This window comes from Musa acuminata, chromosome BXJ1-1, assembly GCF_036884655.1.
Source record: "Musa acuminata AAA Group cultivar baxijiao chromosome BXJ1-1, Cavendish_Baxijiao_AAA, whole genome shotgun sequence".
In the NCBI taxonomy this organism is placed as follows: Eukaryota; Viridiplantae; Streptophyta; class Magnoliopsida; order Zingiberales; family Musaceae; genus Musa; species Musa acuminata.
In genome coordinates this window covers 1,208,109-1,232,668 of record NC_088327.1, presented here as the reverse complement: position 1 = coordinate 1,232,668, position 24,560 = coordinate 1,208,109, and the positions used below count along the sequence as shown (strand labels likewise).

Below are 24,560 nucleotides of genomic sequence, written 5' to 3'. Positions count from 1 at the left end.
GGACGAGACAGTGATATCTCAAATTATGAGTTCATTAGCTACACAATATCATATAAATACCAACGTATGAAGGAAACAACAATACATGGGATGAAAATTGAACTTTATTGTCGCCAATATTTGCATGAACATGAATTTTCTTTTCCTTCCAGTATTATGATATACATGAACAAACAACATTTTCCATACAAGCTTTCCAAGCTACTGCTCCAGCCACGAGATCATTGCCGAATCCACAGGTGTGTCATCGGACTTCATGAGGGCATCGATCTCTTGCATGAAGTCGTCGACATCAACTACGTTCTCCGTCTGCTCATACCCAACAAAGTCGTACGACGATGACGACGAAACCACTTCGGCCGTGGTCGAATCAGTGCCGGTGCCATCAGAAATCAACGAGGCTTGCAACGCTTTCGGGGTTGTCGAGCGAGCATCGTCCACGCACGCCATTTGTTCCGTAGTCGATGCAGCGAAGGTGTCATCGGACATCAGGAAGGCATGGACCTCTTCCAGGCTCCAAAAGAAGGGATCGTCGGTGAAGTACATCTTCTCACACGCGACCAAGTCGATCGACGACGATGACGTGGAAACCTCTACGACCGTGGTCGAATCAATTCGAGTGTCATCGGGCATCAAGCGAGGATCGACAAGGCCTGACGGCGAGGCCTTCGGGATGGTATTCGAGGCTGTGTCGGTGTCATCCGACATCAAGGAGGCTTCAACCTCTCGGGTGAAGAAAGCATCGTCGATGCAGTTCTGTTCATCGCCAAGATCGACCGACGGCGAAGGCGAAGCCAAGAATGCTTCGAGTTCTTCCACAGTTATCAAGGGCTCACCTCCGCCGACATCCGTTGACGATAGAGCGGCGGATGGGACTCCGGCTTCGTTCGGTGCAACTGAGTCGACCGAGGAAAGACGACTCTCCGGGGGTGTCACAGGACGAGCCGATATGGGATGTTGCACCACCGCGGTTGGAGGTGGTGAGACGTCGGACTGCAATGAATGTGCTGGCTTCTTTGAGGGAGTCAATGCTTTTGCTGAGAGAGTAGAAGATTCCTCTCTATTTCTCTTCTGCCCAACGAGGCTGCCGCCGGAGATCGTCTCTGTCGCGGCCTCCGTGAACGTCGACTCAACCTTTTTGATGAAATTGCCGCCGGAGATGGCATGATGCGAACTCTTCTTAACGTGACAGAGAACTCGTCTCTCGAAGCCCGGGGAACACATCTCATACTCATACATTACCCACCCGGAGTTTTTCCGCCGGCCATCGTTGAAGGAGAGGAAGCTCTTTCGTCCCACCACCATCTCGCGCCCGTCGACGATGGACTTGACGGGTTCTTGCTTTTTGTTCAGAGTCCAAGAACCGGTGCCGGCCCTTCGATCGACGCGCGGGCCGCCGCTGTTCTTGGGCTTGCGCTCCGCAAAGAAATAGCCCTCCTGTCGACCGTTGCAGAGAAGATTCCACGGCTCGGTGCCGTAGACATCGGCGAAGGCGACAGCGCGGCTAGGGAGCCGTGTGCCGGCAACGCAGTTGGCGAGGTAGTCGACCACGAGTTCCTCCGCCGTGGGAAGGAACCTGTAACCACTCGGAACGACGTCGACGGGATCCATGGACGACTAAAAACGGTTTCTTGATGAAGAGAGGTGAGGAAATCAACTAGGAGGAGGAGAAGGAGAATGGAACAGAGGAGAGGCGAGAGGCAGGCGAGAAGACAGAGCGAGAGTGGGAGAGGAGAGGGATACGACTATATAGGCAATGGCCGCGCGGGATTGGACAGATTCGATTCTTGAATCGAATCCAAGAAGCGTGTTTCCTGTTCTGTAAGCCCCCAAATTAATTAGACTAATTAGAATTTATCGTTGCATTATATATTTATGTATAATTAGAAATGGACTCTCGCACGTGCCTATCCACCAGCGAGCCGATCGCCCCCTTCGGTCTTCCTCGGCTCGGGAACGAAGGTGAGCATCGGTTAGAAAGCCTCAGCGAAATGTATGGATTTGAGGGCTGATTTGGAGTTTTATTTGATCGATTTCAGGTTCGAGGATCTTGAAGATGGAGTTATCTACGTTGGTTCTTCTCGTAATGGCTTGTGGTTTGAGGGTGGGAGCTGATGGAACCAATCATAGGTACAAAGAGGGTGATCATGTCCCCCTATTTGCCAATAAGGCCGGACCTTTCCACAACCCCAGGTGATTTCCTTTCGATTCTTGCGTCATTATCGGTTTCGAATTCCTCCTTCGTCGCTGAATTTGCTTTTTTATTTTGCGCATCATTTGAAGCGAATAGATCTTTGTCTGCGTCCCTTGCTTTTCTTCAAGAATGCGATCATCCGTTTGCTTGTTTTGTGATTTAGAATGAACGCAGGATCATGATTCGCTTTTGTAGTTTCATTTTATTTCTCTTAGTCGGTGGTTTTTGTTTTATCGATAGAAATACCCAAGTCTCCATTAAGCGTCAAAGATAAAAATCGTCTTTGATTTCGCATGCTTCGTGTTTTCGTCGATCCGATCGTTTACTGTTTTGTAAGCTTATTTTGATTCGCGTGGATAGTTGCTTTTTCATTAAATAAGTCAAATTCCGCATTCAAGATTAGGGATTTGTGATCTTGGATCATGTCAAAGCTTAAAAGATTTCCCGCTTTGGCATGCTTCTTGATTTCTGAGACCGATCAAGCAAAGCTAATTTTTGAGTGCTTCATGTTTTAGCAGTGTTTCCAATCCTTTACCATCTTGTTATTTTGGTTTCTCAATAGTTTCTTTTATGAAAAACCAAACTCAATTAAATCTCAGGGATTTTATACTTTGGTGTGCTTCATATTGTAGTGGTGTCAGTTCTGCTTGTTGGATTGTGAGGATCTGTTTCGTTCTGTCGCTTGTTAATAGCCTTATAGATTACCAGGCCCTGTTAATTCTGCTGCCTTTGACCCTGTCTTTGGCATTTTTTAATGATGCTCTTGTTTTAGGATATTTATCTTTTACTTCTAACATTTCAGTGTTTCTTGAATGTGACAGTCATTTCCCTTTTGCATCTGCAGCGAGACATATCGTTACTATGACTTGCCATTCTGCTCACCAGGTTATTCACTTATCCTTACTGTTCCATCGACTTCTGAGCTGCTTGAATCTGTTAGCAACACTATTTATACGTTTGTTAGTGTGTACAACTCTTTACGAAACTTTGTTGATTTAGAGCATGTTACCGAAAAGACGGAAGCCCTTGGGGAAGTTCTAAGTGGTGATCGTATGGTCGATGCACCGTACTTATTAAATTTTCTGGAGGAGCAGCAGTCAAACCTCTACGATTCTCATGCGTGTGCTCAAAAATGATATTTTAAGTAAGATATATAAACTCCACGGTTTTCCTTTTGAAACATATTTCCTGATGTTTATTTTTTCATCTTTCACTAAAATAGTATCATCATGAAGATATTCTCTCATTGAGGAGTCTCTTGAAGATCAAGAGGATTCTGGATGGAAACATATCCTTGGTGACGTCTTCCGATTTCCAAAGAACAAGTCATTGTTTTCAGCTATTATTGGTTCTGGAACTCAGCTCCTTGTGCTGTAAGAGCTCTCACTAAACTCTTCTAATGCTGATTTCTGTTAATATCATCTGCTACTTTTGTCTCATGACTAGTACAATGTTCATCTTCCTTCTTGCACTTGTTGTTGTGTTCTACCCATACAATCGGGGAGCCCTTTACACAGCTCTTGTTGTCATCTATGCTCTGACTTCTGGTATCGCTGGTTACACAGCGAGCTCCTTCTATATGCAGCTCGAAGGGACTAATTGGGTAAGAAGTTGCTTCAGCATTATTTTCTAGTCATACCACTGGTAGTCTGCATGGGTTAATTATCTTTGCCTCTATTTGACTGCAGGTGAGGAATTTGTTGTTGACTGGCTGCTTATTTTGTGGTCCCTTGTTCTTGACTTTCTTCTTCCGGAACACTGTTTCTATTACATATAGCGCAACTGCAGCTCTGCCATTTGGAACCATCCTTGTGATTCTACTTATATGGGCATTGGTTACTTCCCCTTTGCTCATATTGGGTAGGGTTGCCGGTAAAAGCAGCATAACTGAATTCCAAGCTCCATGCCATACCAACAAGCACCCAAGAGAAATTCCTGATTTGGCATGGTGTCGAGGAACCAACCTCAGATGGCAATGGCAGGATTCCTTCCTTTTAGTGCCATCTATGTACAAGTAGAACTGTACTATATATTTGCTAGAGTGTGGGGTCACAACATATATACAATATATAGTATGCTTTTTATTGTTTTCATCATTCTTATAATTGGCACAGCGTTCATCACTGTTGCATTGACATATTTCCAACTTGCAGCAGAGGATCATGGGTGGTGGTGGAGGTAAGTATCTGGCCTTCTCTTTTGTACTAGATAATTCTACCATTCAGTTGGTCTAGCATAGACACTGCAGTCTGTTTTTGCATCTTGATACTGTTGTGCTTGAACATATTTGTAAATGCGGTACCTCTTTGTCATTTAGTTGTCTTGAGTCGAGAGTTCTTTGAATCATGGCATACATTAAGGTTTTATTTCAGTTCGTCTTTCAAGAACTTCTAGTGCTATTTCATTCATTTTAATTGACACAGTTTACAAGAGTTTCCATGGGCTTCAAGTTTTCGTCTATCATGTGGGTGGTAGATAACTAGATATACCTTATTCCTTTTCTTTGTTTCCTCCATACATTGTGTGTTCATCTTTAATTCATATTCCATAAGAATTTAATCGAGTCAACCTAACAGAAGTGTCTCTGGTGAAGAACTAACTTTTCAATATTGCAACCACATGGAGATTCCTTTGTGTGGAACAACGACCCCTCTTATTATTATTGATTTACATAGACTAGAGTAGCCATTCAATGGCGGTAATTAAGACATTCATTTTGGAACCAAGGTCGATATTTTCAAAGATAACTGCAGTGACACATTAAGATATCATGATACATCTCTCGATCAATGTTAGTTAGTAATCATCGAGCTTGTAACTGTGTCTTCTCCATTGATTCTATTTAAGCCTGTTATTAGTAGTGATTTTGTTTTATGTTCTAATATGTACCAGTTGACAATTTGTGTTGTAGATTGTCAATAATTCCTTGTATTTAGTGTGAACCGATACCTCTTATTTACAAGTTAAAATGTGTGTCAGAATGATCATTATAAATATTCCCAGTAGATTCTGTTTTGTTTTAACAGTTGGATGTCTTCTTGTAGGGTACCGAAGATGATGTAGTGAATTGGCTTCATGGACATGGTTTATGGAAACTAGCGGAAGAACCATACGATCCCTTATGGATCAAAGGAGGAGGTCATTGCAACCTAGAGTTATATCCAGACTACATCCGTCACCTATGCAAGTTTATTCGGGAAATGGAGAACCTCACGACTGCAACCCGGCTCAAGAAGATCCGGCAAACTCTCAAACTCCCTGCCAAAGCTGCTGCAACCACCAGCACCACCACCTTCACGACCAACTGTTGCTGCCAAATTAGATGCAGGAAACCCGATTGCTGGAGCTGCCCACGGAGAGGATGTCTGATGGTGCGATGCTCCAAGGGATCTGCATACCTGTGCAACTGGTGTTGTGGAGATTGGCATTGATGGTGGCATCCGTTGTACAGATTTGCTCAAACTTCTAAACCTATCTATTGTATCGAAACATTAACGAAGGCAATCGGGCTATCGTTTGTGTGCGAATTAAGAGAATAGATACCGGTTTTTTTGAACTGAATCGTCACTGATGATCTCTATGCTGTTGAAATATCAATTTGTTGGTATTATGTAGTCATTGCCAATTTGGCGTTGGTGTGCTTATGTTGTTAAATATATGCAAGATTATGAGAGGAAATGGTGTGCACAAAATCTATTTAATACAGTTGCGGCAGCTCTATTGTTCTCTTTTTCTTGATCATTCATGGTTTTAAAGCGATGTCAATGAACAATCAAATATACTGTTCAGCTACGGGAGGGCTTCATCAGTATCCTTTAAATCTCCACAATAACATCATGAATCACATAAAAATGATTTACTGGATGATGGTTAGAAGAAGTCAATATTTGGTGACAGCAATCATCCAAATGTCTGACTTTGATATATGGTCAACCCACCCATGACTGTTTCTCCCTGAGGATGGTGACCAACTATGATATGTTGATGCATGAGGACGAGACAGTGATATCTCAAATTATGAGTTCATTAGCTACACAATATCATATAAATACCAACGTATGAAGGAAACAACAATACATGGGATGAAAATTGAACTTTATTGTCGCCAATATTTGCATGAACATGAATTTTCTTTTCCTTCCAGTATTATGATATACATGAACAAACAACATTTTCCATACAAGCTTTCCAAGCTACTGCTCCAGCCACGAGATCATTGCCGAATCCACAGGTGTGTCATCGGACTTCATGAGGGCATCGATCTCTTGCATGAAGTCGTCGACATCAACTACGTTCTCCGTCTGCTCATACCCAACAAAGTCGTACGACGATGACGACGAAACCACTTCGGCCGTGGTCGAATCAGTGCCGGTGCCATCAGAAATCAACGAGGCTTGCAACGCTTTCGGGGTTGTCGAGCGAGCATCGTCCACGCACGCCATTTGTTCCGTAGTCGATGCAGCGAAGGTGTCATCGGACATCAGGAAGGCATGGACCTCTTCCAGGCTCCAAAAGAAGGGATCGTCGGTGAAGTACATCTTCTCACACGCGACCAAGTCGATCGACGACGATGACGTGGAAACCTCTACGACCGTGGTCGAATCAATTCGAGTGTCATCGGGCATCAAGCGAGGATCGACAAGGCCTGACGGCGAGGCCTTCGGGATGGTATTCGAGGCTGTGTCGGTGTCATCCGACATCAAGGAGGCTTCAACCTCTCGGGTGAAGAAAGCATCGTCGATGCAGTTCTGTTCATCGCCAAGATCGACCGACGGCGAAGGCGAAGCCAAGAATGCTTCGAGTTCTTCCACAGTTATCAAGGGCTCACCTCCGCCGACATCCGTTGACGATAGAGCGGCGGATGGGACTCCGGCTTCGTTCGGTGCAACTGAGTCGACCGAGGAAAGACGACTCTCCGGGGGTGTCACAGGACGAGCCGATATGGGATGTTGCACCACCGCGGTTGGAGGTGGTGAGACGTCGGACTGCAATGAATGTGCTGGCTTCTTTGAGGGAGTCAATGCTTTTGCTGAGAGAGTAGAAGATTCCTCTCTATTTCTCTTCTGCCCAACGAGGCTGCCGCCGGAGATCGTCTCTGTCGCGGCCTCCGTGAACGTCGACTCAACCTTTTTGATGAAATTGCCGCCGGAGATGGCATGATGCGAACTCTTCTTAACGTGACAGAGAACTCGTCTCTCGAAGCCCGGGGAACACATCTCATACTCATACATTACCCACCCGGAGTTTTTCCGCCGGCCATCGTTGAAGGAGAGGAAGCTCTTTCGTCCCACCACCATCTCGCGCCCGTCGACGATGGACTTGACGGGTTCTTGCTTTTTGTTCAGAGTCCAAGAACCGGTGCCGGCCCTTCGATCGACGCGCGGGCCGCCGCTGTTCTTGGGCTTGCGCTCCGCAAAGAAATAGCCCTCCTGTCGACCGTTGCAGAGAAGATTCCACGGCTCGGTGCCGTAGACATCGGCGAAGGCGACAGCGCGGCTAGGGAGCCGTGTGCCGGCAACGCAGTTGGCGAGGTAGTCGACCACGAGTTCCTCCGCCGTGGGAAGGAACCTGTAACCACTCGGAACGACGTCGACGGGATCCATGGACGACTAAAAACGGTTTCTTGATGAAGAGAGGTGAGGAAATCAACTAGGAGGAGGAGAAGGAGAATGGAACAGAGGAGAGGCGAGAGGCAGGCGAGAAGACAGAGCGAGAGTGGGAGAGGAGAGGGATACGACTATATAGGCAATGGCCGCGCGGGATTGGACAGATTCGATTCTTGAATCGAATCCAAGAAGCGTGTTTCCTGTTCTGTAAGCCCCCAAATTAATTAGACTAATTAGAATTTATCGTTGCATTATATATTTATGTATAATTAGAAATGGACTCTCGCACGTGCCTATCCACCAGCGAGCCGATCGCCCCCTTCGGTCTTCCTCGGCTCGGGAACGAAGGTGAGCATCGGTTAGAAAGCCTCAGCGAAATGTATGGATTTGAGGGCTGATTTGGAGTTTTATTTGATCGATTTCAGGTTCGAGGATCTTGAAGATGGAGTTATCTACGTTGGTTCTTCTCGTAATGGCTTGTGGTTTGAGGGTGGGAGCTGATGGAACCAATCATAGGTACAAAGAGGGTGATCATGTCCCCCTATTTGCCAATAAGGCCGGACCTTTCCACAACCCCAGGTGATTTCCTTTCGATTCTTGCGTCATTATCGGTTTCGAATTCCTCCTTCGTCGCTGAATTTGCTTTTTTATTTTGCGCATCATTTGAAGCGAATAGATCTTTGTCTGCGTCCCTTGCTTTTCTTCAAGAATGCGATCATCCGTTTGCTTGTTTTGTGATTTAGAATGAACGCAGGATCATGATTCGCTTTTGTAGTTTCATTTTATTTCTCTTAGTCGGTGGTTTTTGTTTTATCGATAGAAATACCCAAGTCTCCATTAAGCGTCAAAGATAAAAATCGTCTTTGATTTCGCATGCTTCGTGTTTTCGTCGATCCGATCGTTTACTGTTTTGTAAGCTTATTTTGATTCGCGTGGATAGTTGCTTTTTCATTAAATAAGTCAAATTCCGCATTCAAGATTAGGGATTTGTGATCTTGGATCATGTCAAAGCTTAAAAGATTTCCCGCTTTGGCATGCTTCTTGATTTCTGAGACCGATCAAGCAAAGCTAATTTTTGAGTGCTTCATGTTTTAGCAGTGTTTCCAATCCTTTACCATCTTGTTATTTTGGTTTCTCAATAGTTTCTTTTATGAAAAACCAAACTCAATTAAATCTCAGGGATTTTATACTTTGGTGTGCTTCATATTGTAGTGGTGTCAGTTCTGCTTGTTGGATTGTGAGGATCTGTTTCGTTCTGTCGCTTGTTAATAGCCTTATAGATTACCAGGCCCTGTTAATTCTGCTGCCTTTGACCCTGTCTTTGGCATTTTTTAATGATGCTCTTGTTTTAGGATATTTATCTTTTACTTCTAACATTTCAGTGTTTCTTGAATGTGACAGTCATTTCCCTTTTGCATCTGCAGCGAGACATATCGTTACTATGACTTGCCATTCTGCTCACCAGGTTATTCACTTATCCTTACTGTTCCATCGACTTCTGAGCTGCTTGAATCTGTTAGCAACACTATTTATACGTTTGTTAGTGTGTACAACTCTTTACGAAACTTTGTTGATTTAGAGCATGTTACCGAAAAGACGGAAGCCCTTGGGGAAGTTCTAAGTGGTGATCGTATGGTCGATGCACCGTACTTATTAAATTTTCTGGAGGAGCAGCAGTCAAACCTCTACGATTCTCATGCGTGTGCTCAAAAATGATATTTTAAGTAAGATATATAAACTCCACGGTTTTCCTTTTGAAACATATTTCCTGATGTTTATTTTTTCATCTTTCACTAAAATAGTATCATCATGAAGATATTCTCTCATTGAGGAGTCTCTTGAAGATCAAGAGGATTCTGGATGGAAACATATCCTTGGTGACGTCTTCCGATTTCCAAAGAACAAGTCATTGTTTTCAGCTATTATTGGTTCTGGAACTCAGCTCCTTGTGCTGTAAGAGCTCTCACTAAACTCTTCTAATGCTGATTTCTGTTAATATCATCTGCTACTTTTGTCTCATGACTAGTACAATGTTCATCTTCCTTCTTGCACTTGTTGTTGTGTTCTACCCATACAATCGGGGAGCCCTTTACACAGCTCTTGTTGTCATCTATGCTCTGACTTCTGGTATCGCTGGTTACACAGCGAGCTCCTTCTATATGCAGCTCGAAGGGACTAATTGGGTAAGAAGTTGCTTCAGCATTATTTTCTAGTCATACCACTGGTAGTCTGCATGGGTTAATTATCTTTGCCTCTATTTGACTGCAGGTGAGGAATTTGTTGTTGACTGGCTGCTTATTTTGTGGTCCCTTGTTCTTGACTTTCTTCTTCCGGAACACTGTTTCTATTACATATAGCGCAACTGCAGCTCTGCCATTTGGAACCATCCTTGTGATTCTACTTATATGGGCATTGGTTACTTCCCCTTTGCTCATATTGGGTAGGGTTGCCGGTAAAAGCAGCATAACTGAATTCCAAGCTCCATGCCATACCAACAAGCACCCAAGAGAAATTCCTGATTTGGCATGGTGTCGAGGAACCAACCTCAGATGGCAATGGCAGGATTCCTTCCTTTTAGTGCCATCTATGTACAAGTAGAACTGTACTATATATTTGCTAGAGTGTGGGGTCACAACATATATACAATATATAGTATGCTTTTTATTGTTTTCATCATTCTTATAATTGGCACAGCGTTCATCACTGTTGCATTGACATATTTCCAACTTGCAGCAGAGGATCATGGGTGGTGGTGGAGGTAAGTATCTGGCCTTCTCTTTTGTACTAGATAATTCTACCATTCAGTTGGTCTAGCATAGACACTGCAGTCTGTTTTTGCATCTTGATACTGTTGTGCTTGAACATATTTGTAAATGCGGTACCTCTTTGTCATTTAGTTGTCTTGAGTCGAGAGTTCTTTGAATCATGGCATACATTAAGGTTTTATTTCAGTTCGTCTTTCAAGAACTTCTAGTGCTATTTCATTCATTTTAATTGACACAGTTTACAAGAGTTTCCATGGGCTTCAAGTTTTCGTCTATCATGTGGGTGGTAGATAACTAGATATACCTTATTCCTTTTCTTTGTTTCCTCCATACATTGTGTGTTCATCTTTAATTCATATTCCATAAGAATTTAATCGAGTCAACCTAACAGAAGTGTCTCTGGTGAAGAACTAACTTTTCAATATTGCAACCACATGGAGATTCCTTTGTGTGGAACAACGACCCCTCTTATTATTATTGATTTACATAGACTAGAGTAGCCATTCAATGGCGGTAATTAAGACATTCATTTTGGAACCAAGGTCGATATTTTCAAAGATAACTGCAGTGACACATTAAGATATCATGATACATCTCTCGATCAATGTTAGTTAGTAATCATCGAGCTTGTAACTGTGTCTTCTCCATTGATTCTATTTAAGCCTGTTATTAGTAGTGATTTTGTTTTATGTTCTAATATGTACCAGTTGACAATTTGTGTTGTAGATTGTCAATAATTCCTTGTATTTAGTGTGAACCGATACCTCTTATTTACAAGTTAAAATGTGTGTCAGAATGATCATTATAAATATTCCCAGTAGATTCTGTTTTGTTTTAACAGTTGGATGTCTTCTTGTAGGGTACCGAAGATGATGTAGTGAATTGGCTTCATGGACATGGTTTATGGAAACTAGCGGAAGAACCATACGATCCCTTATGGATCAAAGGAGGAGGTCATTGCAACCTAGAGTTATATCCAGACTACATCCGTCACCTATGCAAGTTTATTCGGGAAATGGAGAACCTCACGACTGCAACCCGGCTCAAGAAGATCCGGCAAACTCTCAAACTCCCTGCCAAAGCTGCTGCAACCACCAGCACCACCACCTTCACGACCAACTGTTGCTGCCAAATTAGATGCAGGAAACCCGATTGCTGGAGCTGCCCACGGAGAGGATGTCTGATGGTGCGATGCTCCAAGGGATCTGCATACCTGTGCAACTGGTGTTGTGGAGATTGGCATTGATGGTGGCATCCGTTGTACAGATTTGCTCAAACTTCTAAACCTATCTATTGTATCGAAACATTAACGAAGGCAATCGGGCTATCGTTTGTGTGCGAATTAAGAGAATAGATACCGGTTTTTTTGAACTGAATCGTCACTGATGATCTCTATGCTGTTGAAATATCAATTTGTTGGTATTATGTAGTCATTGCCAATTTGGCGTTGGTGTGCTTATGTTGTTAAATATATGCAAGATTATGAGAGGAAATGGTGTGCACAAAATCTATTTAATACAGTTGCGGCAGCTCTATTGTTCTCTTTTTCTTGATCATTCATGGTTTTAAAGCGATGTCAATGAACAATCAAATATACTGTTCAGCTACGGGAGGGCTTCATCAGTATCCTTTAAATCTCCACAATAACATCATGAATCACATAAAAATGATTTACTGGATGATGGTTAGAAGAAGTCAATATTTGGTGACAGCAATCATCCAAATGTCTGACTTTGATATATGGTCAACCCACCCATGACTGTTTCTCCCTGAGGATGGTGACCAACTATGATATGTTGATGCATGAGGACGAGACAGTGATATCTCAAATTATGAGTTCATTAGCTACACAATATCATATAAATACCAACGTATGAAGGAAACAACAATACATGGGATGAAAATTGAACTTTATTGTCGCCAATATTTGCATGAACATGAATTTTCTTTTCCTTCCAGTATTATGATATACATGAACAAACAACATTTTCCATACAAGCTTTCCAAGCTACTGCTCCAGCCACGAGATCATTGCCGAATCCACAGGTGTGTCATCGGACTTCATGAGGGCATCGATCTCTTGCATGAAGTCGTCGACATCAACTACGTTCTCCGTCTGCTCATACCCAACAAAGTCGTACGACGATGACGACGAAACCACTTCGGCCGTGGTCGAATCAGTGCCGGTGCCATCAGAAATCAACGAGGCTTGCAACGCTTTCGGGGTTGTCGAGCGAGCATCGTCCACGCACGCCATTTGTTCCGTAGTCGATGCAGCGAAGGTGTCATCGGACATCAGGAAGGCATGGACCTCTTCCAGGCTCCAAAAGAAGGGATCGTCGGTGAAGTACATCTTCTCACACGCGACCAAGTCGATCGACGACGATGACGTGGAAACCTCTACGACCGTGGTCGAATCAATTCGAGTGTCATCGGGCATCAAGCGAGGATCGACAAGGCCTGACGGCGAGGCCTTCGGGATGGTATTCGAGGCTGTGTCGGTGTCATCCGACATCAAGGAGGCTTCAACCTCTCGGGTGAAGAAAGCATCGTCGATGCAGTTCTGTTCATCGCCAAGATCGACCGACGGCGAAGGCGAAGCCAAGAATGCTTCGAGTTCTTCCACAGTTATCAAGGGCTCACCTCCGCCGACATCCGTTGACGATAGAGCGGCGGATGGGACTCCGGCTTCGTTCGGTGCAACTGAGTCGACCGAGGAAAGACGACTCTCCGGGGGTGTCACAGGACGAGCCGATATGGGATGTTGCACCACCGCGGTTGGAGGTGGTGAGACGTCGGACTGCAATGAATGTGCTGGCTTCTTTGAGGGAGTCAATGCTTTTGCTGAGAGAGTAGAAGATTCCTCTCTATTTCTCTTCTGCCCAACGAGGCTGCCGCCGGAGATCGTCTCTGTCGCGGCCTCCGTGAACGTCGACTCAACCTTTTTGATGAAATTGCCGCCGGAGATGGCATGATGCGAACTCTTCTTAACGTGACAGAGAACTCGTCTCTCGAAGCCCGGGGAACACATCTCATACTCATACATTACCCACCCGGAGTTTTTCCGCCGGCCATCGTTGAAGGAGAGGAAGCTCTTTCGTCCCACCACCATCTCGCGCCCGTCGACGATGGACTTGACGGGTTCTTGCTTTTTGTTCAGAGTCCAAGAACCGGTGCCGGCCCTTCGATCGACGCGCGGGCCGCCGCTGTTCTTGGGCTTGCGCTCCGCAAAGAAATAGCCCTCCTGTCGACCGTTGCAGAGAAGATTCCACGGCTCGGTGCCGTAGACATCGGCGAAGGCGACAGCGCGGCTAGGGAGCCGTGTGCCGGCAACGCAGTTGGCGAGGTAGTCGACCACGAGTTCCTCCGCCGTGGGAAGGAACCTGTAACCACTCGGAACGACGTCGACGGGATCCATGGACGACTAAAAACGGTTTCTTGATGAAGAGAGGTGAGGAAATCAACTAGGAGGAGGAGAAGGAGAATGGAACAGAGGAGAGGCGAGAGGCAGGCGAGAAGACAGAGCGAGAGTGGGAGAGGAGAGGGATACGACTATATAGGCAATGGCCGCGCGGGATTGGACAGATTCGATTCTTGAATCGAATCCAAGAAGCGTGTTTCCTGTTCTGTAAGCCCCCAAATTAATTAGACTAATTAGAATTTATCGTTGCATTATATATTTATGTATAATTAGAAATGGACTCTCGCACGTGCCTATCCACCAGCGAGCCGATCGCCCCCTTCGGTCTTCCTCGGCTCGGGAACGAAGGTGAGCATCGGTTAGAAAGCCTCAGCGAAATGTATGGATTTGAGGGCTGATTTGGAGTTTTATTTGATCGATTTCAGGTTCGAGGATCTTGAAGATGGAGTTATCTACGTTGGTTCTTCTCGTAATGGCTTGTGGTTTGAGGGTGGGAGCTGATGGAACCAATCATAGGTACAAAGAGGGTGATCATGTCCCCCTATTTGCCAATAAGGCCGGACCTTTCCACAACCCCAGGTGATTTCCTTTCGATTCTTGCGTCATTATCGGTTTCGAATTCCTCCTTCGTCGCTGAATTTGCTTTTTTATTTTGCGCATCATTTGAAGCGAATAGATCTTTGTCTGCGTCCCTTGCTTTTCTTCAAGAATGCGATCATCCGTTTGCTTGTTTTGTGATTTAGAATGAACGCAGGATCATGATTCGCTTTTGTAGTTTCATTTTATTTCTCTTAGTCGGTGGTTTTTGTTTTATCGATAGAAATACCCAAGTCTCCATTAAGCGTCAAAGATAAAAATCGTCTTTGATTTCGCATGCTTCGTGTTTTCGTCGATCCGATCGTTTACTGTTTTGTAAGCTTATTTTGATTCGCGTGGATAGTTGCTTTTTCATTAAATAAGTCAAATTCCGCATTCAAGATTAGGGATTTGTGATCTTGGATCATGTCAAAGCTTAAAAGATTTCCCGCTTTGGCATGCTTCTTGATTTCTGAGACCGATCAAGCAAAGCTAATTTTTGAGTGCTTCATGTTTTAGCAGTGTTTCCAATCCTTTACCATCTTGTTATTTTGGTTTCTCAATAGTTTCTTTTATGAAAAACCAAACTCAATTAAATCTCAGGGATTTTATACTTTGGTGTGCTTCATATTGTAGTGGTGTCAGTTCTGCTTGTTGGATTGTGAGGATCTGTTTCGTTCTGTCGCTTGTTAATAGCCTTATAGATTACCAGGCCCTGTTAATTCTGCTGCCTTTGACCCTGTCTTTGGCATTTTTTAATGATGCTCTTGTTTTAGGATATTTATCTTTTACTTCTAACATTTCAGTGTTTCTTGAATGTGACAGTCATTTCCCTTTTGCATCTGCAGCGAGACATATCGTTACTATGACTTGCCATTCTGCTCACCAGGTTATTCACTTATCCTTACTGTTCCATCGACTTCTGAGCTGCTTGAATCTGTTAGCAACACTATTTATACGTTTGTTAGTGTGTACAACTCTTTACGAAACTTTGTTGATTTAGAGCATGTTACCGAAAAGACGGAAGCCCTTGGGGAAGTTCTAAGTGGTGATCGTATGGTCGATGCACCGTACTTATTAAATTTTCTGGAGGAGCAGCAGTCAAACCTCTACGATTCTCATGCGTGTGCTCAAAAATGATATTTTAAGTAAGATATATAAACTCCACGGTTTTCCTTTTGAAACATATTTCCTGATGTTTATTTTTTCATCTTTCACTAAAATAGTATCATCATGAAGATATTCTCTCATTGAGGAGTCTCTTGAAGATCAAGAGGATTCTGGATGGAAACATATCCTTGGTGACGTCTTCCGATTTCCAAAGAACAAGTCATTGTTTTCAGCTATTATTGGTTCTGGAACTCAGCTCCTTGTGCTGTAAGAGCTCTCACTAAACTCTTCTAATGCTGATTTCTGTTAATATCATCTGCTACTTTTGTCTCATGACTAGTACAATGTTCATCTTCCTTCTTGCACTTGTTGTTGTGTTCTACCCATACAATCGGGGAGCCCTTTACACAGCTCTTGTTGTCATCTATGCTCTGACTTCTGGTATCGCTGGTTACACAGCGAGCTCCTTCTATATGCAGCTCGAAGGGACTAATTGGGTAAGAAGTTGCTTCAGCATTATTTTCTAGTCATACCACTGGTAGTCTGCATGGGTTAATTATCTTTGCCTCTATTTGACTGCAGGTGAGGAATTTGTTGTTGACTGGCTGCTTATTTTGTGGTCCCTTGTTCTTGACTTTCTTCTTCCGGAACACTGTTTCTATTACATATAGCGCAACTGCAGCTCTGCCATTTGGAACCATCCTTGTGATTCTACTTATATGGGCATTGGTTACTTCCCCTTTGCTCATATTGGGTAGGGTTGCCGGTAAAAGCAGCATAACTGAATTCCAAGCTCCATGCCATACCAACAAGCACCCAAGAGAAATTCCTGATTTGGCATGGTGTCGAGGAACCAACCTCAGATGGCAATGGCAGGATTCCTTCCTTTTAGTGCCATCTATGTACAAGTAGAACTGTACTATATATTTGCTAGAGTGTGGGGTCACAACATATATACAATATATAGTATGCTTTTTATTGTTTTCATCATTCTTATAATTGGCACAGCGTTCATCACTGTTGCATTGACATATTTCCAACTTGCAGCAGAGGATCATGGGTGGTGGTGGAGGTAAGTATCTGGCCTTCTCTTTTGTACTAGATAATTCTACCATTCAGTTGGTCTAGCATAGACACTGCAGTCTGTTTTTGCATCTTGATACTGTTGTGCTTGAACATATTTGTAAATGCGGTACCTCTTTGTCATTTAGTTGTCTTGAGTCGAGAATTCTTTGAATCATGGCATACATTAAGGTTTTATTTCAGTTCGTCTTTCAAGAACTTCTAGTGCTATTTCATTCATTTTAATTGACACAGTTTACAAGAGTTTCCATGGGCTTCAAGTTTTCGTCTATCATGTGGGTGGTAGATAACTAGATATACCTTATTCCTTTTCTTTGTTTCCTCCATACATTGTGTGTTCATCTTTAATTCATATTCCATAAGAATTTAATCGAGTCAACCTAACAGAAGTGTCTCTGGTGAAGAACTAACTTTTCAATATTGCAACCACATGGAGATTCCTTTGTGTGGAACAACGACCCCTCTTATTATTATTGATTTACATAGACTAGAGTAGCCATTCAATGGCGGTAATTAAGACATTCATTTTGGAACCAAGGTCGATATTTTCAAAGATAACTGCAGTGACACATTAAGATATCATGATACATCTCTCGATCAATGTTAGTTAGTAATCATCGAGCTTGTAACTGTGTCTTCTCCATTGATTCTATTTAAGCCTGTTATTAGTAGTGATTTTGTTTTATGTTCTAATATGTACCAGTTGACAATTTGTGTTGTAGATTGTCAATAATTCCTTGTATTTAGTGTGAACCGATACCTCTTATTTACAAGTTAAAATGTGTGTCAGAATGATCATTATAAATATTCCCAGTAGATTCTGTTTTGTTTTAACAGTTGGATGTCTTCTTGTAGGGTACCGAAGATGATGTAGTGAATTGGCTTCATGGACATGGTTTATGGAAACTAGCGGAAGAACCATACGATCCCTTATGGATCAAAGGAGGAGGTCATTGCAACCTAGAGTTATATCCAGACTACATCCGTCACCTATGCAAGTTTATTCGGGAAATGGAGAACCTCACGACTGCAACCCAGCTCAAGAAGATTCGGCAAACTCTCAAACTCCCTGCCAAAGCTGCTGCAACCACCAGCACCACCATCTTCACGACCAACTGTTGCTGCCAAATTAGATGCAGGAAACCCGATTGCTGGAGCTGCCCACGGAGAGGATGTCTGATGGTGCGATGCTCCAAGGGATCTGCATACCTGTGCAACTGGTGTTGTGGAGATTGGCATTGATGGTGGCATCCGTTGTACAGATTTACTCAAACTTCTAAACCTATCTATTGTATCGAAACATTAATGAAGGCAATCGGGCTATCGTTTGTGTACGAATTAAGAGAATAGATACCGGTTTTTTTGAACTGAATCTTCACTGATGATCTCTATGCTGTTGAAATATCAATTTGTTGGTATTATGTAGTCATTGCCAATTTGGCGTTGGTGTGCTTATGTTGTTAAATATATGCAAGATTATGAGAGGAAATGGTGTGCACAAAATCTATTTAATACAGTTGCGGCAGCTCTATTGTTCTCTTTTTCTTGATCATTCATGGTTTTAAAGCGATGTCAATGAACAATCAAATATACTGTTCAGCTACGGGAGGGCTTCATCAGTATCCTTTAAATCTCCACAATAACATCATGAATCACATAAAAATGATTTACTGGATGATGGTTAGAAGAAGTCAATATTTGGTGACAGCAATCATCCAAATGTCTGACTTTGATATATGGTCAACCCACCCATGACTGTTTTCCTTTAAATCTCCACAATAACATCATGAATCACATAAAAATGATTTACTGGATGATGGTTAGAAGAAGTCAATATTTGGTGACAGCAATCATCCAAATGTCTGACTTTGATATATGGTCAACCCACCCATGACTGTTTCTCCCTGAGGATGGTGACCAACTATGATATGTTGATGCATGAGGACGAGACAGTGATATCTCAAATTATGAGTTCATTAGCTACACAATATCATATAAATACCAACGTACGAAGGAAACAACAATACATGGGATGAAAATTGAACTTTATTGTCGCCAATATTTGCATGAACATGAATTTTCTTTTCCTTCCAGTATTATGATATACATGAACAAACAACATTTTCCATACAAGCTTTCCAAGCTACTGCTCCAGCCACGAGATCATTGCCGAATCCACAGGTGTGTCATCGGACTTCATGAGGGCATCGATCTCTTGCATGAAGTCGTCGACATCAACTACGTTCTCCGTCTGCTCATACCCAACAAAGTCGTACGACGATGACGACGAAACCACTTCGGCCGTGGTCGAATCAGTGCCGGTGCCATCAGAAATCAACGAGGCTTGCAACGCTTTCGGGGTTGTCGAGCGAGCATCGTCCACGCACGCCATTTGTTCCGTAGTCGATGCAGCGAAGGTGTCATCGGACATCAGGAAGGCATGGACCTCTTCCAGGCTCCAAAAGAAGGGATCGTCGGTGAAGTACATCTTCTCACACGCGACCAAGTCGATCGACGACGATGACGTGGAAACCTCTTCGACCGTGGTCGAATCAATTCGAGTGTCATCGGGCATCAAGCGAGGATCGACAAGGCCTGACGGCGAGGCCTTCGGGATGGTATTCGAGGCTGTGTCGGTGTCATCCGACATCAAGGAGGCTTCAACCTCTCGGGTGAAGAAAGCATCGTCGATGCAGTTCTGTTCATCGCCAAGATCGACCGACGGCGAAGGCGAAGCCAAGAATGCTTCGAGTTCTTCCACAGTTATCAAGGGCTCACCTCCGCCGACATCCGTTGACGATAGAGCGGCGGATGGGACTCCGGCTTCGTTCGGTGCAACTGAGTCGACCGAGGAAAGACGACTCTCCGGGGGTGTCACAGGACGAGCCGATATGGGATGTTGCACCACCGCGGTTGGAGGTGGTGAGACGTCGGACTGCAATGAATGTGCTGGCTTCTTTGAGGGAGTCAATGCTTTTGCTGAGAGAGTAGAAGATTCCTCTCTATTTCTCTTCTGCCCAACGAGGCTGCCGCCGGAGATCGTCTCTGTCGCGGCCTCCGTGAACGTCGACTCAACCTTTTTGATGAAATTGCCGCCGGAGATGGCATGATGCGAACTCTTCTTAACGTGACAGAGAACTCGTCTCTCGAAGCCCGGGGAACACATCTCATACTCATACATTACCCACCCGGAGTTTTTCCGCCGGCCATCGTTGAAGGAGAGGAAGCTCTTTCGTCCCACCACCATCTCGCGCCCGTCGACGATGGACTTGACGGGTTCTTGCTTTTTGTTCAGAGTCCAAGAACCGGTGCCGGCCCTTCGATCGACGCGCGGGCCGCCGCTGTTCTTGGGCTTGCGCTCCGCAAAGAAATAGCCCTCCTGTCGACCGTTGCAGAGAAGATTCCACGGCTCGGTGCCGTAGACATCGGCGAAGGCGACAGCGCGGCTAGGGAGCCGTGTGCCGGCAACGCAGTTGGCGAGGTAGTCGACCACGAGTTCCTCCGCCGTGGGAAGGAACCTGTAACCACTCGGAACGACGTCGACGGGATCCATGGACGACTAAAAACGGTTTCTTGATGAAGAGAGGTGAGGAAATCAACTAGGAGGAGGAGAAGGAGAATGGAACAGAGGAGAGGCGAGAGGCAGGCGAGAAGACAGAGCGAGAGTGGGAGAGGAGAGGGATACGACTATATAGGCAATGGCCGCGCGGGATTGGACAGATTCGATTCTTGAATCGAATCCAAGAAGCGTGTTTCCTGTTCTGTAAGCCCCCAAATTAATTAGACTAATTAGAATTTATCGTTGCATTATATATTTATGTATAATTAGAAATGGACTCTCGCACGTGCCTATCCACCAGCGAGCCGATCGCCCCCTTCGGTCTTCCTCGGCTCGGGAACGAAGGTGAGCATCGGTTAGAAAGCCTCAGCGAAATGTATGGATTTGAGGGCTGATTTGGAGTTTTATTTGATCGATTTCAGGTTCGAGGATCTTGAAGATGGAGTTATCTACGTTGGTTCTTCTCGTAATGGCTTGTGGTTTGAGGGTGGGAGCTGATGGAACCAATCATAGGTACAAAGAGGGTGATCATGTCCCCCTATTTGCCAATAAGGCCGGACCTTTCCACAACCCCAGGTGATTTCCTTTCGATTCTTGCGTCATTATCGGTTTCGAATTCCTCCTTCGTCGCTGAATTTGCTTTTTTATTTTGCGCATCATTTGAAGCGAATAGATCTTTGTCTGCGTCCCTTGCTTTTCTTCAAGAATGCGATCATCCGTTTGCTTGTTTTGTGATTTAGAATGAACGCAGGATCATGATTCGCTTTTGTAGTTTCATTTTATTTCTCTTAGTCGGTGGTTTTTGTTTTATCGATAGAAATACCCAAGTCTCCATTAAGCGTCAAAGATAAAAATCGTCTTTGATTTCGCATGCTTCGTGTTTTCGTCGATCCGATCGTTTACTGTTTTGTAAGCTTATTTTGATTCGCGTGGATAGTTGCTTTTTCATTAAATAAGTCAAATTCCGCATTCAAGATTAGGGATTTGTGATCTTGGATCATGTCAAAGCTTAAAAGATTTCCCGCTTTGGCATGCTTCTTGATTTCTGAGACCGATCAAGCAAAGCTAATTTTTGAGTGCTTCATGTTTTAGCAGTGTTTCCAATCCTTTACCATCTTGTTATTTTGGTTTCTCAATAGTTTCTTTTATGAAAAACCAAACTCAATTAAATCTCAGGGATTTTATACTTTGGTGTGCTTCATATTGTAGTGGTGTCAGTTCTGCTTGTTGGATTGTGAGGATCTGTTTCGTTCTGTCGCTTGTTAATAGCCTTATAGATTACCAGGCCCTGTTAATTCTGCTGCCTTTGACCCTGTCTTTGGCATTTTTTAATGATGCTCTTGTTTTAGGATATTTATCTTTTACTTCTAACATTTCAGTGTTTCTTGAATGTGACAGTCATTTCCCTTTTGCATCTGCAGCGAGACATATCGTTACTATGACTTGCCATTCTGCTCACCAGGTTATTCACTTATCCTTACTGTTCCATCGACTTCTGAGCTGCTTGAATCTGTTAGCAACACTATTTATACGTTTGTTAGTGTGTACAACTCTTTACGAAACTTTGTTGATTTAGAGCATGTTACCGAAAAGACGGAAGCCCTTGGGGAAGTTCTAAGTGGTGATCGTATGGTCGATGCACCGTACTTATTAAATTTTCTGGAGGAGCAGCAGTCAAACCTCTACGATTCTCATGCGTGTGCTCAAAAATGATATTTTAAGTAAGATATATAAACTCCACGGTTTTCCTTTTGAAACATATTTCCTGATGTTTATTTTTTCATCTTTCACTAAAATAGTATCATCATGAAGATATTCTCTCATTGAGGAGTCTCTTGAAGATCAAGAGGATTCTGGATGGAAACATATCCTTGGTGACGTCTTCCGATTTCCAAAGAACAAGTCATTGTTTTCAGCTATTATTGGTTCTGGAACTCAGCTCCTTGTGCTGTAAGAGCTCTCACTAAACTCTTCTAATGCTGATTTCTGTTAATATCATCTGCTACTTTTGTCTCATGACTAGTACAATGTTCATCTTCCTTCTTGCACTTGTTGTTGTGTTCTACCCATACAATCGGGGAGCCCTTTACACAGCTCTTGTTGTCATCTATGCTCTGACTTCTGGTATCGCTGGTTACACAGCGAGCTCCTTCTATATGCAGCTCGAAGGGACTAATTGGGTAAGAAGTTGCTTCAGCATTATTTTCTAGTCATACCACTGGTAGTCTGCATGGGTTAATTATCTTTGCCTCTATTTGACTGCAGGTGAGGAATTTGTTGTTGACTGGCTGCTTATTTTGTGGTCCCTTGTTCTTGACTTTCTTCTTCCGGAACACTGTTTCTATTACATATAGCGCAACTGCAGCTCTGCCATTTGGAACCATCCTTGTGATTCTACTTATATGGGCATTGGTTACTTCCCCTTTGCTCATATTGGGTAGGGTTGCCGGTAAAAGCAGCATAACTGAATTCCAAGCTCCATGCCATACCAACAAGCACCCAAGAGAAATTCCTGATTTGGCATGGTGTCGAGGAACCAACCTCAGATGGCAATGGCAGGATTCCTTCCTTTTAGTGCCATCTATGTACAAGTAGAACTGTACTATATATTTGCTAGAGTGTGGGGTCACAACATATATACAATATATAGTATGCTTTTTATTGTTTTCATCATTCTTATAATTGGCACAGCGTTCATCACTGTTGCATTGACATATTTCCAACTTGCAGCAGAGGATCATGGGTGGTGGTGGAGGTAAGTATCTGGCCTTCTCTTTTGTACTAGATAATTCTACCATTCAGTTGGTCTAGCATAGACACTGCAGTCTGTTTTTGCATCTTGATACTGTTGTGCTTGAACATATTTGTAAATGCGGTACCTCTTTGTCATTTAGTTGTCTTGAGTCGAGAATTCTTTGAATCATGGCATACATTAAGGTTTTATTTCAGTTCGTCTTTCAAGAACTTCTAGTGCTATTTCATTCATTTTAATTGACACAGTTTACAAGAGTTTCCATGGGCTTCAAGTTTTCGTCTATCATGTGGGTGGTAGATAACTAGATATACCTTATTCCTTTTCTTTGTTTCCTCCATACATTGTGTGTTCATCTTTAATTCATATTCCATAAGAATTTAATCGAGTCAACCTAACAGAAGTGTCTCTGGTGAAGAACTAACTTTTCAATATTGCAACCACATGGAGATTCCTTTGTGTGGAACAACGACCCCTCTTATTATTATTGATTTACATAGACTAGAGTAGCCATTCAATGGCGGTAATTAAGACATTCATTTTGGAACCAAGGTCGATATTTTCAAAGATAACTGCAGTGACACATTAAGATATCATGATACATCTCTCGATCAATGTTAGTTAGTAATCATCGAGCTTGTAACTGTGTCTTCTCCATTGATTCTATTTAAGCCTGTTATTAGTAGTGATTTTGTTTTATGTTCTAATATGTACCAGTTGACAATTTGTGTTGTAGATTGTCAATAATTCCTTGTATTTAGTGTGAACCGATACCTCTTATTTACAAGTTAAAATGTGTGTCAGAATGATCATTATAAATATTCCCAGTAGATTCTGTTTTGTTTTAACAGTTGGATGTCTTCTTGTAGGGTACCGAAGATGATGTAGTGAATTGGCTTCATGGACATGGTTTATGGAAACTAGCGGAAGAACCATACGATCCCTTATGGATCAAAGGAGGAGGTCATTGCAACCTAGAGTTATATCCAGACTACATCCGTCACCTATGCAAGTTTATTCGGGAAATGGAGAACCTCACGACTGCAACCCGGCTCAAGAAGATCCGGCAAACTCTCAAACTCCCTGCCAAAGCTGCTGCAACCACCAGCACCACCACCTTCACGACCAACTGTTGCTGCCAAATTAGATGCAGGAAACCCGATTGCTGGAGCTGCCCACGGAGAGGATGTCTGATGGTGCGATGCTCCAAGGGATCTGCATACCTGTGCAACTGGTGTTGTGGAGATTGGCATTGATGGTGGCATCCGTTGTACAGATTTGCTCAAACTTCTAAACCTATCTATTGTATCGAAACATTAACGAAGGCAATCGGGCTATCGTTTGTGTGCGAATTAAGAGAATAGATACCGGTTTTTTTGAACTGAATCGTCACTGATGATCTCTATGCTGTTGAAATATCAATTTGTTGGTATTATGTAGTCATTGCCAATTTGGCGTTGGTGTGCTTATGTTGTTAAATATATGCAAGATTAT

At 43.4% G+C, this 24,560-nt stretch overlaps 8 protein-coding genes and 4 long non-coding RNA genes across 20 annotated transcripts; 8 read left to right on the top strand and 4 right to left on the bottom strand.

Annotated features, from left to right (window-relative positions):
* Positions 1–201: 201 nt before the first annotated feature.
* LOC135587783 (protein CUP-SHAPED COTYLEDON 2-like) lies at positions 202–1,611 on the bottom strand. The gene has a single exon (XM_065079541.1). It carries the CDS (start codon positions 1,609–1,611, stop codon positions 202–204), a length of 1,410 nt encoding a protein of 469 aa, XP_064935613.1.
* Positions 1,612–1,735: 124 nt separating this feature from the next.
* On the top strand, positions 1,736–3,791 carry LOC135587313 (transmembrane 9 superfamily member 2-like). Of its 3 annotated transcripts, none has more exons than XM_065078663.1 (5): positions 1,736–1,962; positions 2,040–2,193; positions 3,039–3,079; positions 3,194–3,338; positions 3,417–3,791. In XM_065078663.1, exons 1-4 carry the CDS (start codon positions 1,890–1,892, stop codon positions 3,328–3,330), a joined length of 405 nt encoding a protein of 134 aa, XP_064934735.1. In that variant the 5' UTR covers positions 1,736–1,889; the 3' UTR covers positions 3,331–3,338; positions 3,417–3,791. The 3 variants fall into 3 exon arrangements, 2 of the variants coding, with proteins under 2 accessions (XP_064934735.1, XP_064934669.1); XR_010475861.1 differs by having other exon boundaries at positions 1,754–1,962; positions 3,016–3,079; positions 3,430–3,791; XM_065078597.1 differs by having other exon boundaries at positions 1,875–1,962; positions 3,430–3,791.
* Positions 3,792–4,013: 222 nt separating this feature from the next.
* Positions 4,014–5,750, top strand: LOC135587394 (uncharacterized). Its single transcript, XR_010475869.1, has 2 exons — positions 4,014–4,372; positions 5,239–5,750. It is a non-coding gene; the product is annotated as an uncharacterized LOC135587394 (long non-coding RNA).
* Positions 5,751–6,387: 637 nt separating this feature from the next.
* On the bottom strand, positions 6,388–7,797 carry LOC135587775 (protein CUP-SHAPED COTYLEDON 2-like). Its single transcript, XM_065079532.1, has one exon. It carries the CDS (start codon positions 7,795–7,797, stop codon positions 6,388–6,390), a length of 1,410 nt encoding a protein of 469 aa, XP_064935604.1.
* A 124-nt stretch (positions 7,798–7,921) lies between these two features.
* Positions 7,922–9,977, top strand: LOC135587196 (transmembrane 9 superfamily member 2-like). Of its 3 annotated transcripts, none has more exons than XM_065078403.1 (5): positions 7,922–8,148; positions 8,226–8,379; positions 9,225–9,265; positions 9,380–9,524; positions 9,603–9,977. In XM_065078403.1, exons 1-4 carry the CDS (start codon positions 8,076–8,078, stop codon positions 9,514–9,516), a joined length of 405 nt encoding a protein of 134 aa, XP_064934475.1. In that variant the 5' UTR covers positions 7,922–8,075; the 3' UTR covers positions 9,517–9,524; positions 9,603–9,977. The 3 variants fall into 3 exon arrangements, 2 of the variants coding, with proteins under 2 accessions (XP_064934475.1, XP_064934416.1); XR_010475818.1 differs by having other exon boundaries at positions 7,940–8,148; positions 9,202–9,265; positions 9,616–9,977; XM_065078344.1 differs by having other exon boundaries at positions 8,061–8,148; positions 9,616–9,977.
* A 222-nt stretch (positions 9,978–10,199) lies between these two features.
* LOC135587277 (uncharacterized) lies at positions 10,200–11,936 on the top strand. Its single transcript, XR_010475830.1, has 2 exons — positions 10,200–10,558; positions 11,425–11,936. It is a non-coding gene; the product is annotated as an uncharacterized LOC135587277 (long non-coding RNA).
* Positions 11,937–12,573: 637 nt separating this feature from the next.
* LOC135587768 (protein CUP-SHAPED COTYLEDON 2-like) lies at positions 12,574–13,983 on the bottom strand. Its single transcript, XM_065079523.1, has one exon. The coding sequence runs from the start codon at positions 13,981–13,983 to the stop codon at positions 12,574–12,576; it is 1,410 nt and encodes a 469-aa protein (XP_064935595.1).
* Positions 13,984–14,107: 124 nt separating this feature from the next.
* LOC135587086 (transmembrane 9 superfamily member 2-like) lies at positions 14,108–16,163 on the top strand. 3 transcript variants are annotated; one of them, XM_065078173.1, is made up of 5 exons: positions 14,108–14,334; positions 14,412–14,565; positions 15,411–15,451; positions 15,566–15,710; positions 15,789–16,163. In XM_065078173.1, the coding sequence occupies exons 1-4, from the start codon at positions 14,262–14,264 to the stop codon at positions 15,700–15,702; spliced, it is 405 nt and encodes a 134-aa protein (XP_064934245.1). In that variant the 5' UTR covers positions 14,108–14,261; the 3' UTR covers positions 15,703–15,710; positions 15,789–16,163. The 3 variants fall into 3 exon arrangements, 2 of the variants coding, with proteins under 2 accessions (XP_064934245.1, XP_064934171.1); XR_010475782.1 differs by having other exon boundaries at positions 14,126–14,334; positions 15,388–15,451; positions 15,802–16,163; XM_065078099.1 differs by having other exon boundaries at positions 14,247–14,334; positions 15,802–16,163.
* Positions 16,164–16,385: 222 nt separating this feature from the next.
* On the top strand, positions 16,386–18,206 carry LOC135587173 (uncharacterized). Its single transcript, XR_010475791.1, has 2 exons — positions 16,386–16,744; positions 17,611–18,206. It is a non-coding gene; the product is annotated as an uncharacterized LOC135587173 (long non-coding RNA).
* Positions 18,207–18,898: 692 nt separating this feature from the next.
* On the bottom strand, positions 18,899–20,308 carry LOC135587765 (protein CUP-SHAPED COTYLEDON 2-like). Its single transcript, XM_065079516.1, has one exon. The coding sequence runs from the start codon at positions 20,306–20,308 to the stop codon at positions 18,899–18,901; it is 1,410 nt and encodes a 469-aa protein (XP_064935588.1).
* A 123-nt stretch (positions 20,309–20,431) lies between these two features.
* On the top strand, positions 20,432–22,488 carry LOC135680596 (transmembrane 9 superfamily member 2-like). Of its 3 annotated transcripts, none has more exons than XM_065194730.1 (5): positions 20,432–20,659; positions 20,737–20,890; positions 21,736–21,776; positions 21,891–22,035; positions 22,114–22,488. In XM_065194730.1, the coding sequence occupies exons 1-4, from the start codon at positions 20,587–20,589 to the stop codon at positions 22,025–22,027; spliced, it is 405 nt and encodes a 134-aa protein (XP_065050802.1). In that variant the 5' UTR covers positions 20,432–20,586; the 3' UTR covers positions 22,028–22,035; positions 22,114–22,488. The 3 variants fall into 3 exon arrangements, 2 of the variants coding, with proteins under 2 accessions (XP_065050802.1, XP_065050733.1); XR_010515505.1 differs by having other exon boundaries at positions 20,449–20,659; positions 21,713–21,776; positions 22,127–22,488; XM_065194661.1 differs by having other exon boundaries at positions 20,572–20,659; positions 22,127–22,488.
* A 222-nt stretch (positions 22,489–22,710) lies between these two features.
* Positions 22,711–24,447, top strand: LOC135680702 (uncharacterized). The gene is made up of 2 exons (XR_010515512.1): positions 22,711–23,069; positions 23,936–24,447. It is a non-coding gene; the product is annotated as an uncharacterized LOC135680702 (long non-coding RNA).
* The last annotated feature ends 113 nt before the right edge of the window (positions 24,448–24,560 follow it).

What these genes read in the sequence shown, in the direction of transcription:
- LOC135587783 (XM_065079541.1), bottom strand. Translation starts at nt 1,611, where the DNA reads ATGGATCCCGTCGACGTCGTTCCGAGTGGTTACAGGTTCCTTCCCACG.
- LOC135587313 (XM_065078663.1), top strand. Translation starts at nt 1,890, where the DNA reads ATGGACTCTCGCACGTGCCTATCCACCAGCGAGCCGATCGCCCCCTTC. An exon ending in TCCTCGGCTCGGGAACGAAG is followed by an intron (nt 1,963 to 2,039) that starts GTGAGCATCGGT and finishes GATCGATTTCAG; the next exon opens with GTTCGAGGATCTTGAAGATG. An exon ending in CTTGCCATTCTGCTCACCAG is followed by an intron (nt 3,080 to 3,193) that starts GTTATTCACTTA and finishes TTGTTGATTTAG; the next exon opens with AGCATGTTACCGAAAAGACG.
- LOC135587775 (XM_065079532.1), bottom strand. Translation starts at nt 7,797, where the DNA reads ATGGATCCCGTCGACGTCGTTCCGAGTGGTTACAGGTTCCTTCCCACG.
- LOC135587196 (XM_065078403.1), top strand. Translation starts at nt 8,076, where the DNA reads ATGGACTCTCGCACGTGCCTATCCACCAGCGAGCCGATCGCCCCCTTC. An exon ending in TCCTCGGCTCGGGAACGAAG is followed by an intron (nt 8,149 to 8,225) that starts GTGAGCATCGGT and finishes GATCGATTTCAG; the next exon opens with GTTCGAGGATCTTGAAGATG. An exon ending in CTTGCCATTCTGCTCACCAG is followed by an intron (nt 9,266 to 9,379) that starts GTTATTCACTTA and finishes TTGTTGATTTAG; the next exon opens with AGCATGTTACCGAAAAGACG.
- LOC135587768 (XM_065079523.1), bottom strand. Translation starts at nt 13,983, where the DNA reads ATGGATCCCGTCGACGTCGTTCCGAGTGGTTACAGGTTCCTTCCCACG.
- LOC135587086 (XM_065078173.1), top strand. Translation starts at nt 14,262, where the DNA reads ATGGACTCTCGCACGTGCCTATCCACCAGCGAGCCGATCGCCCCCTTC. An exon ending in GGACCTTTCCACAACCCCAG is followed by an intron (nt 14,566 to 15,410) that starts GTGATTTCCTTT and finishes TTGCATCTGCAG; the next exon opens with CGAGACATATCGTTACTATG. An exon ending in CTTGCCATTCTGCTCACCAG is followed by an intron (nt 15,452 to 15,565) that starts GTTATTCACTTA and finishes TTGTTGATTTAG; the next exon opens with AGCATGTTACCGAAAAGACG.
- LOC135587765 (XM_065079516.1), bottom strand. Translation starts at nt 20,308, where the DNA reads ATGGATCCCGTCGACGTCGTTCCGAGTGGTTACAGGTTCCTTCCCACG.
- LOC135680596 (XM_065194730.1), top strand. Translation starts at nt 20,587, where the DNA reads ATGGACTCTCGCACGTGCCTATCCACCAGCGAGCCGATCGCCCCCTTC. An exon ending in TCCTCGGCTCGGGAACGAAG is followed by an intron (nt 20,660 to 20,736) that starts GTGAGCATCGGT and finishes GATCGATTTCAG; the next exon opens with GTTCGAGGATCTTGAAGATG. An exon ending in CTTGCCATTCTGCTCACCAG is followed by an intron (nt 21,777 to 21,890) that starts GTTATTCACTTA and finishes TTGTTGATTTAG; the next exon opens with AGCATGTTACCGAAAAGACG.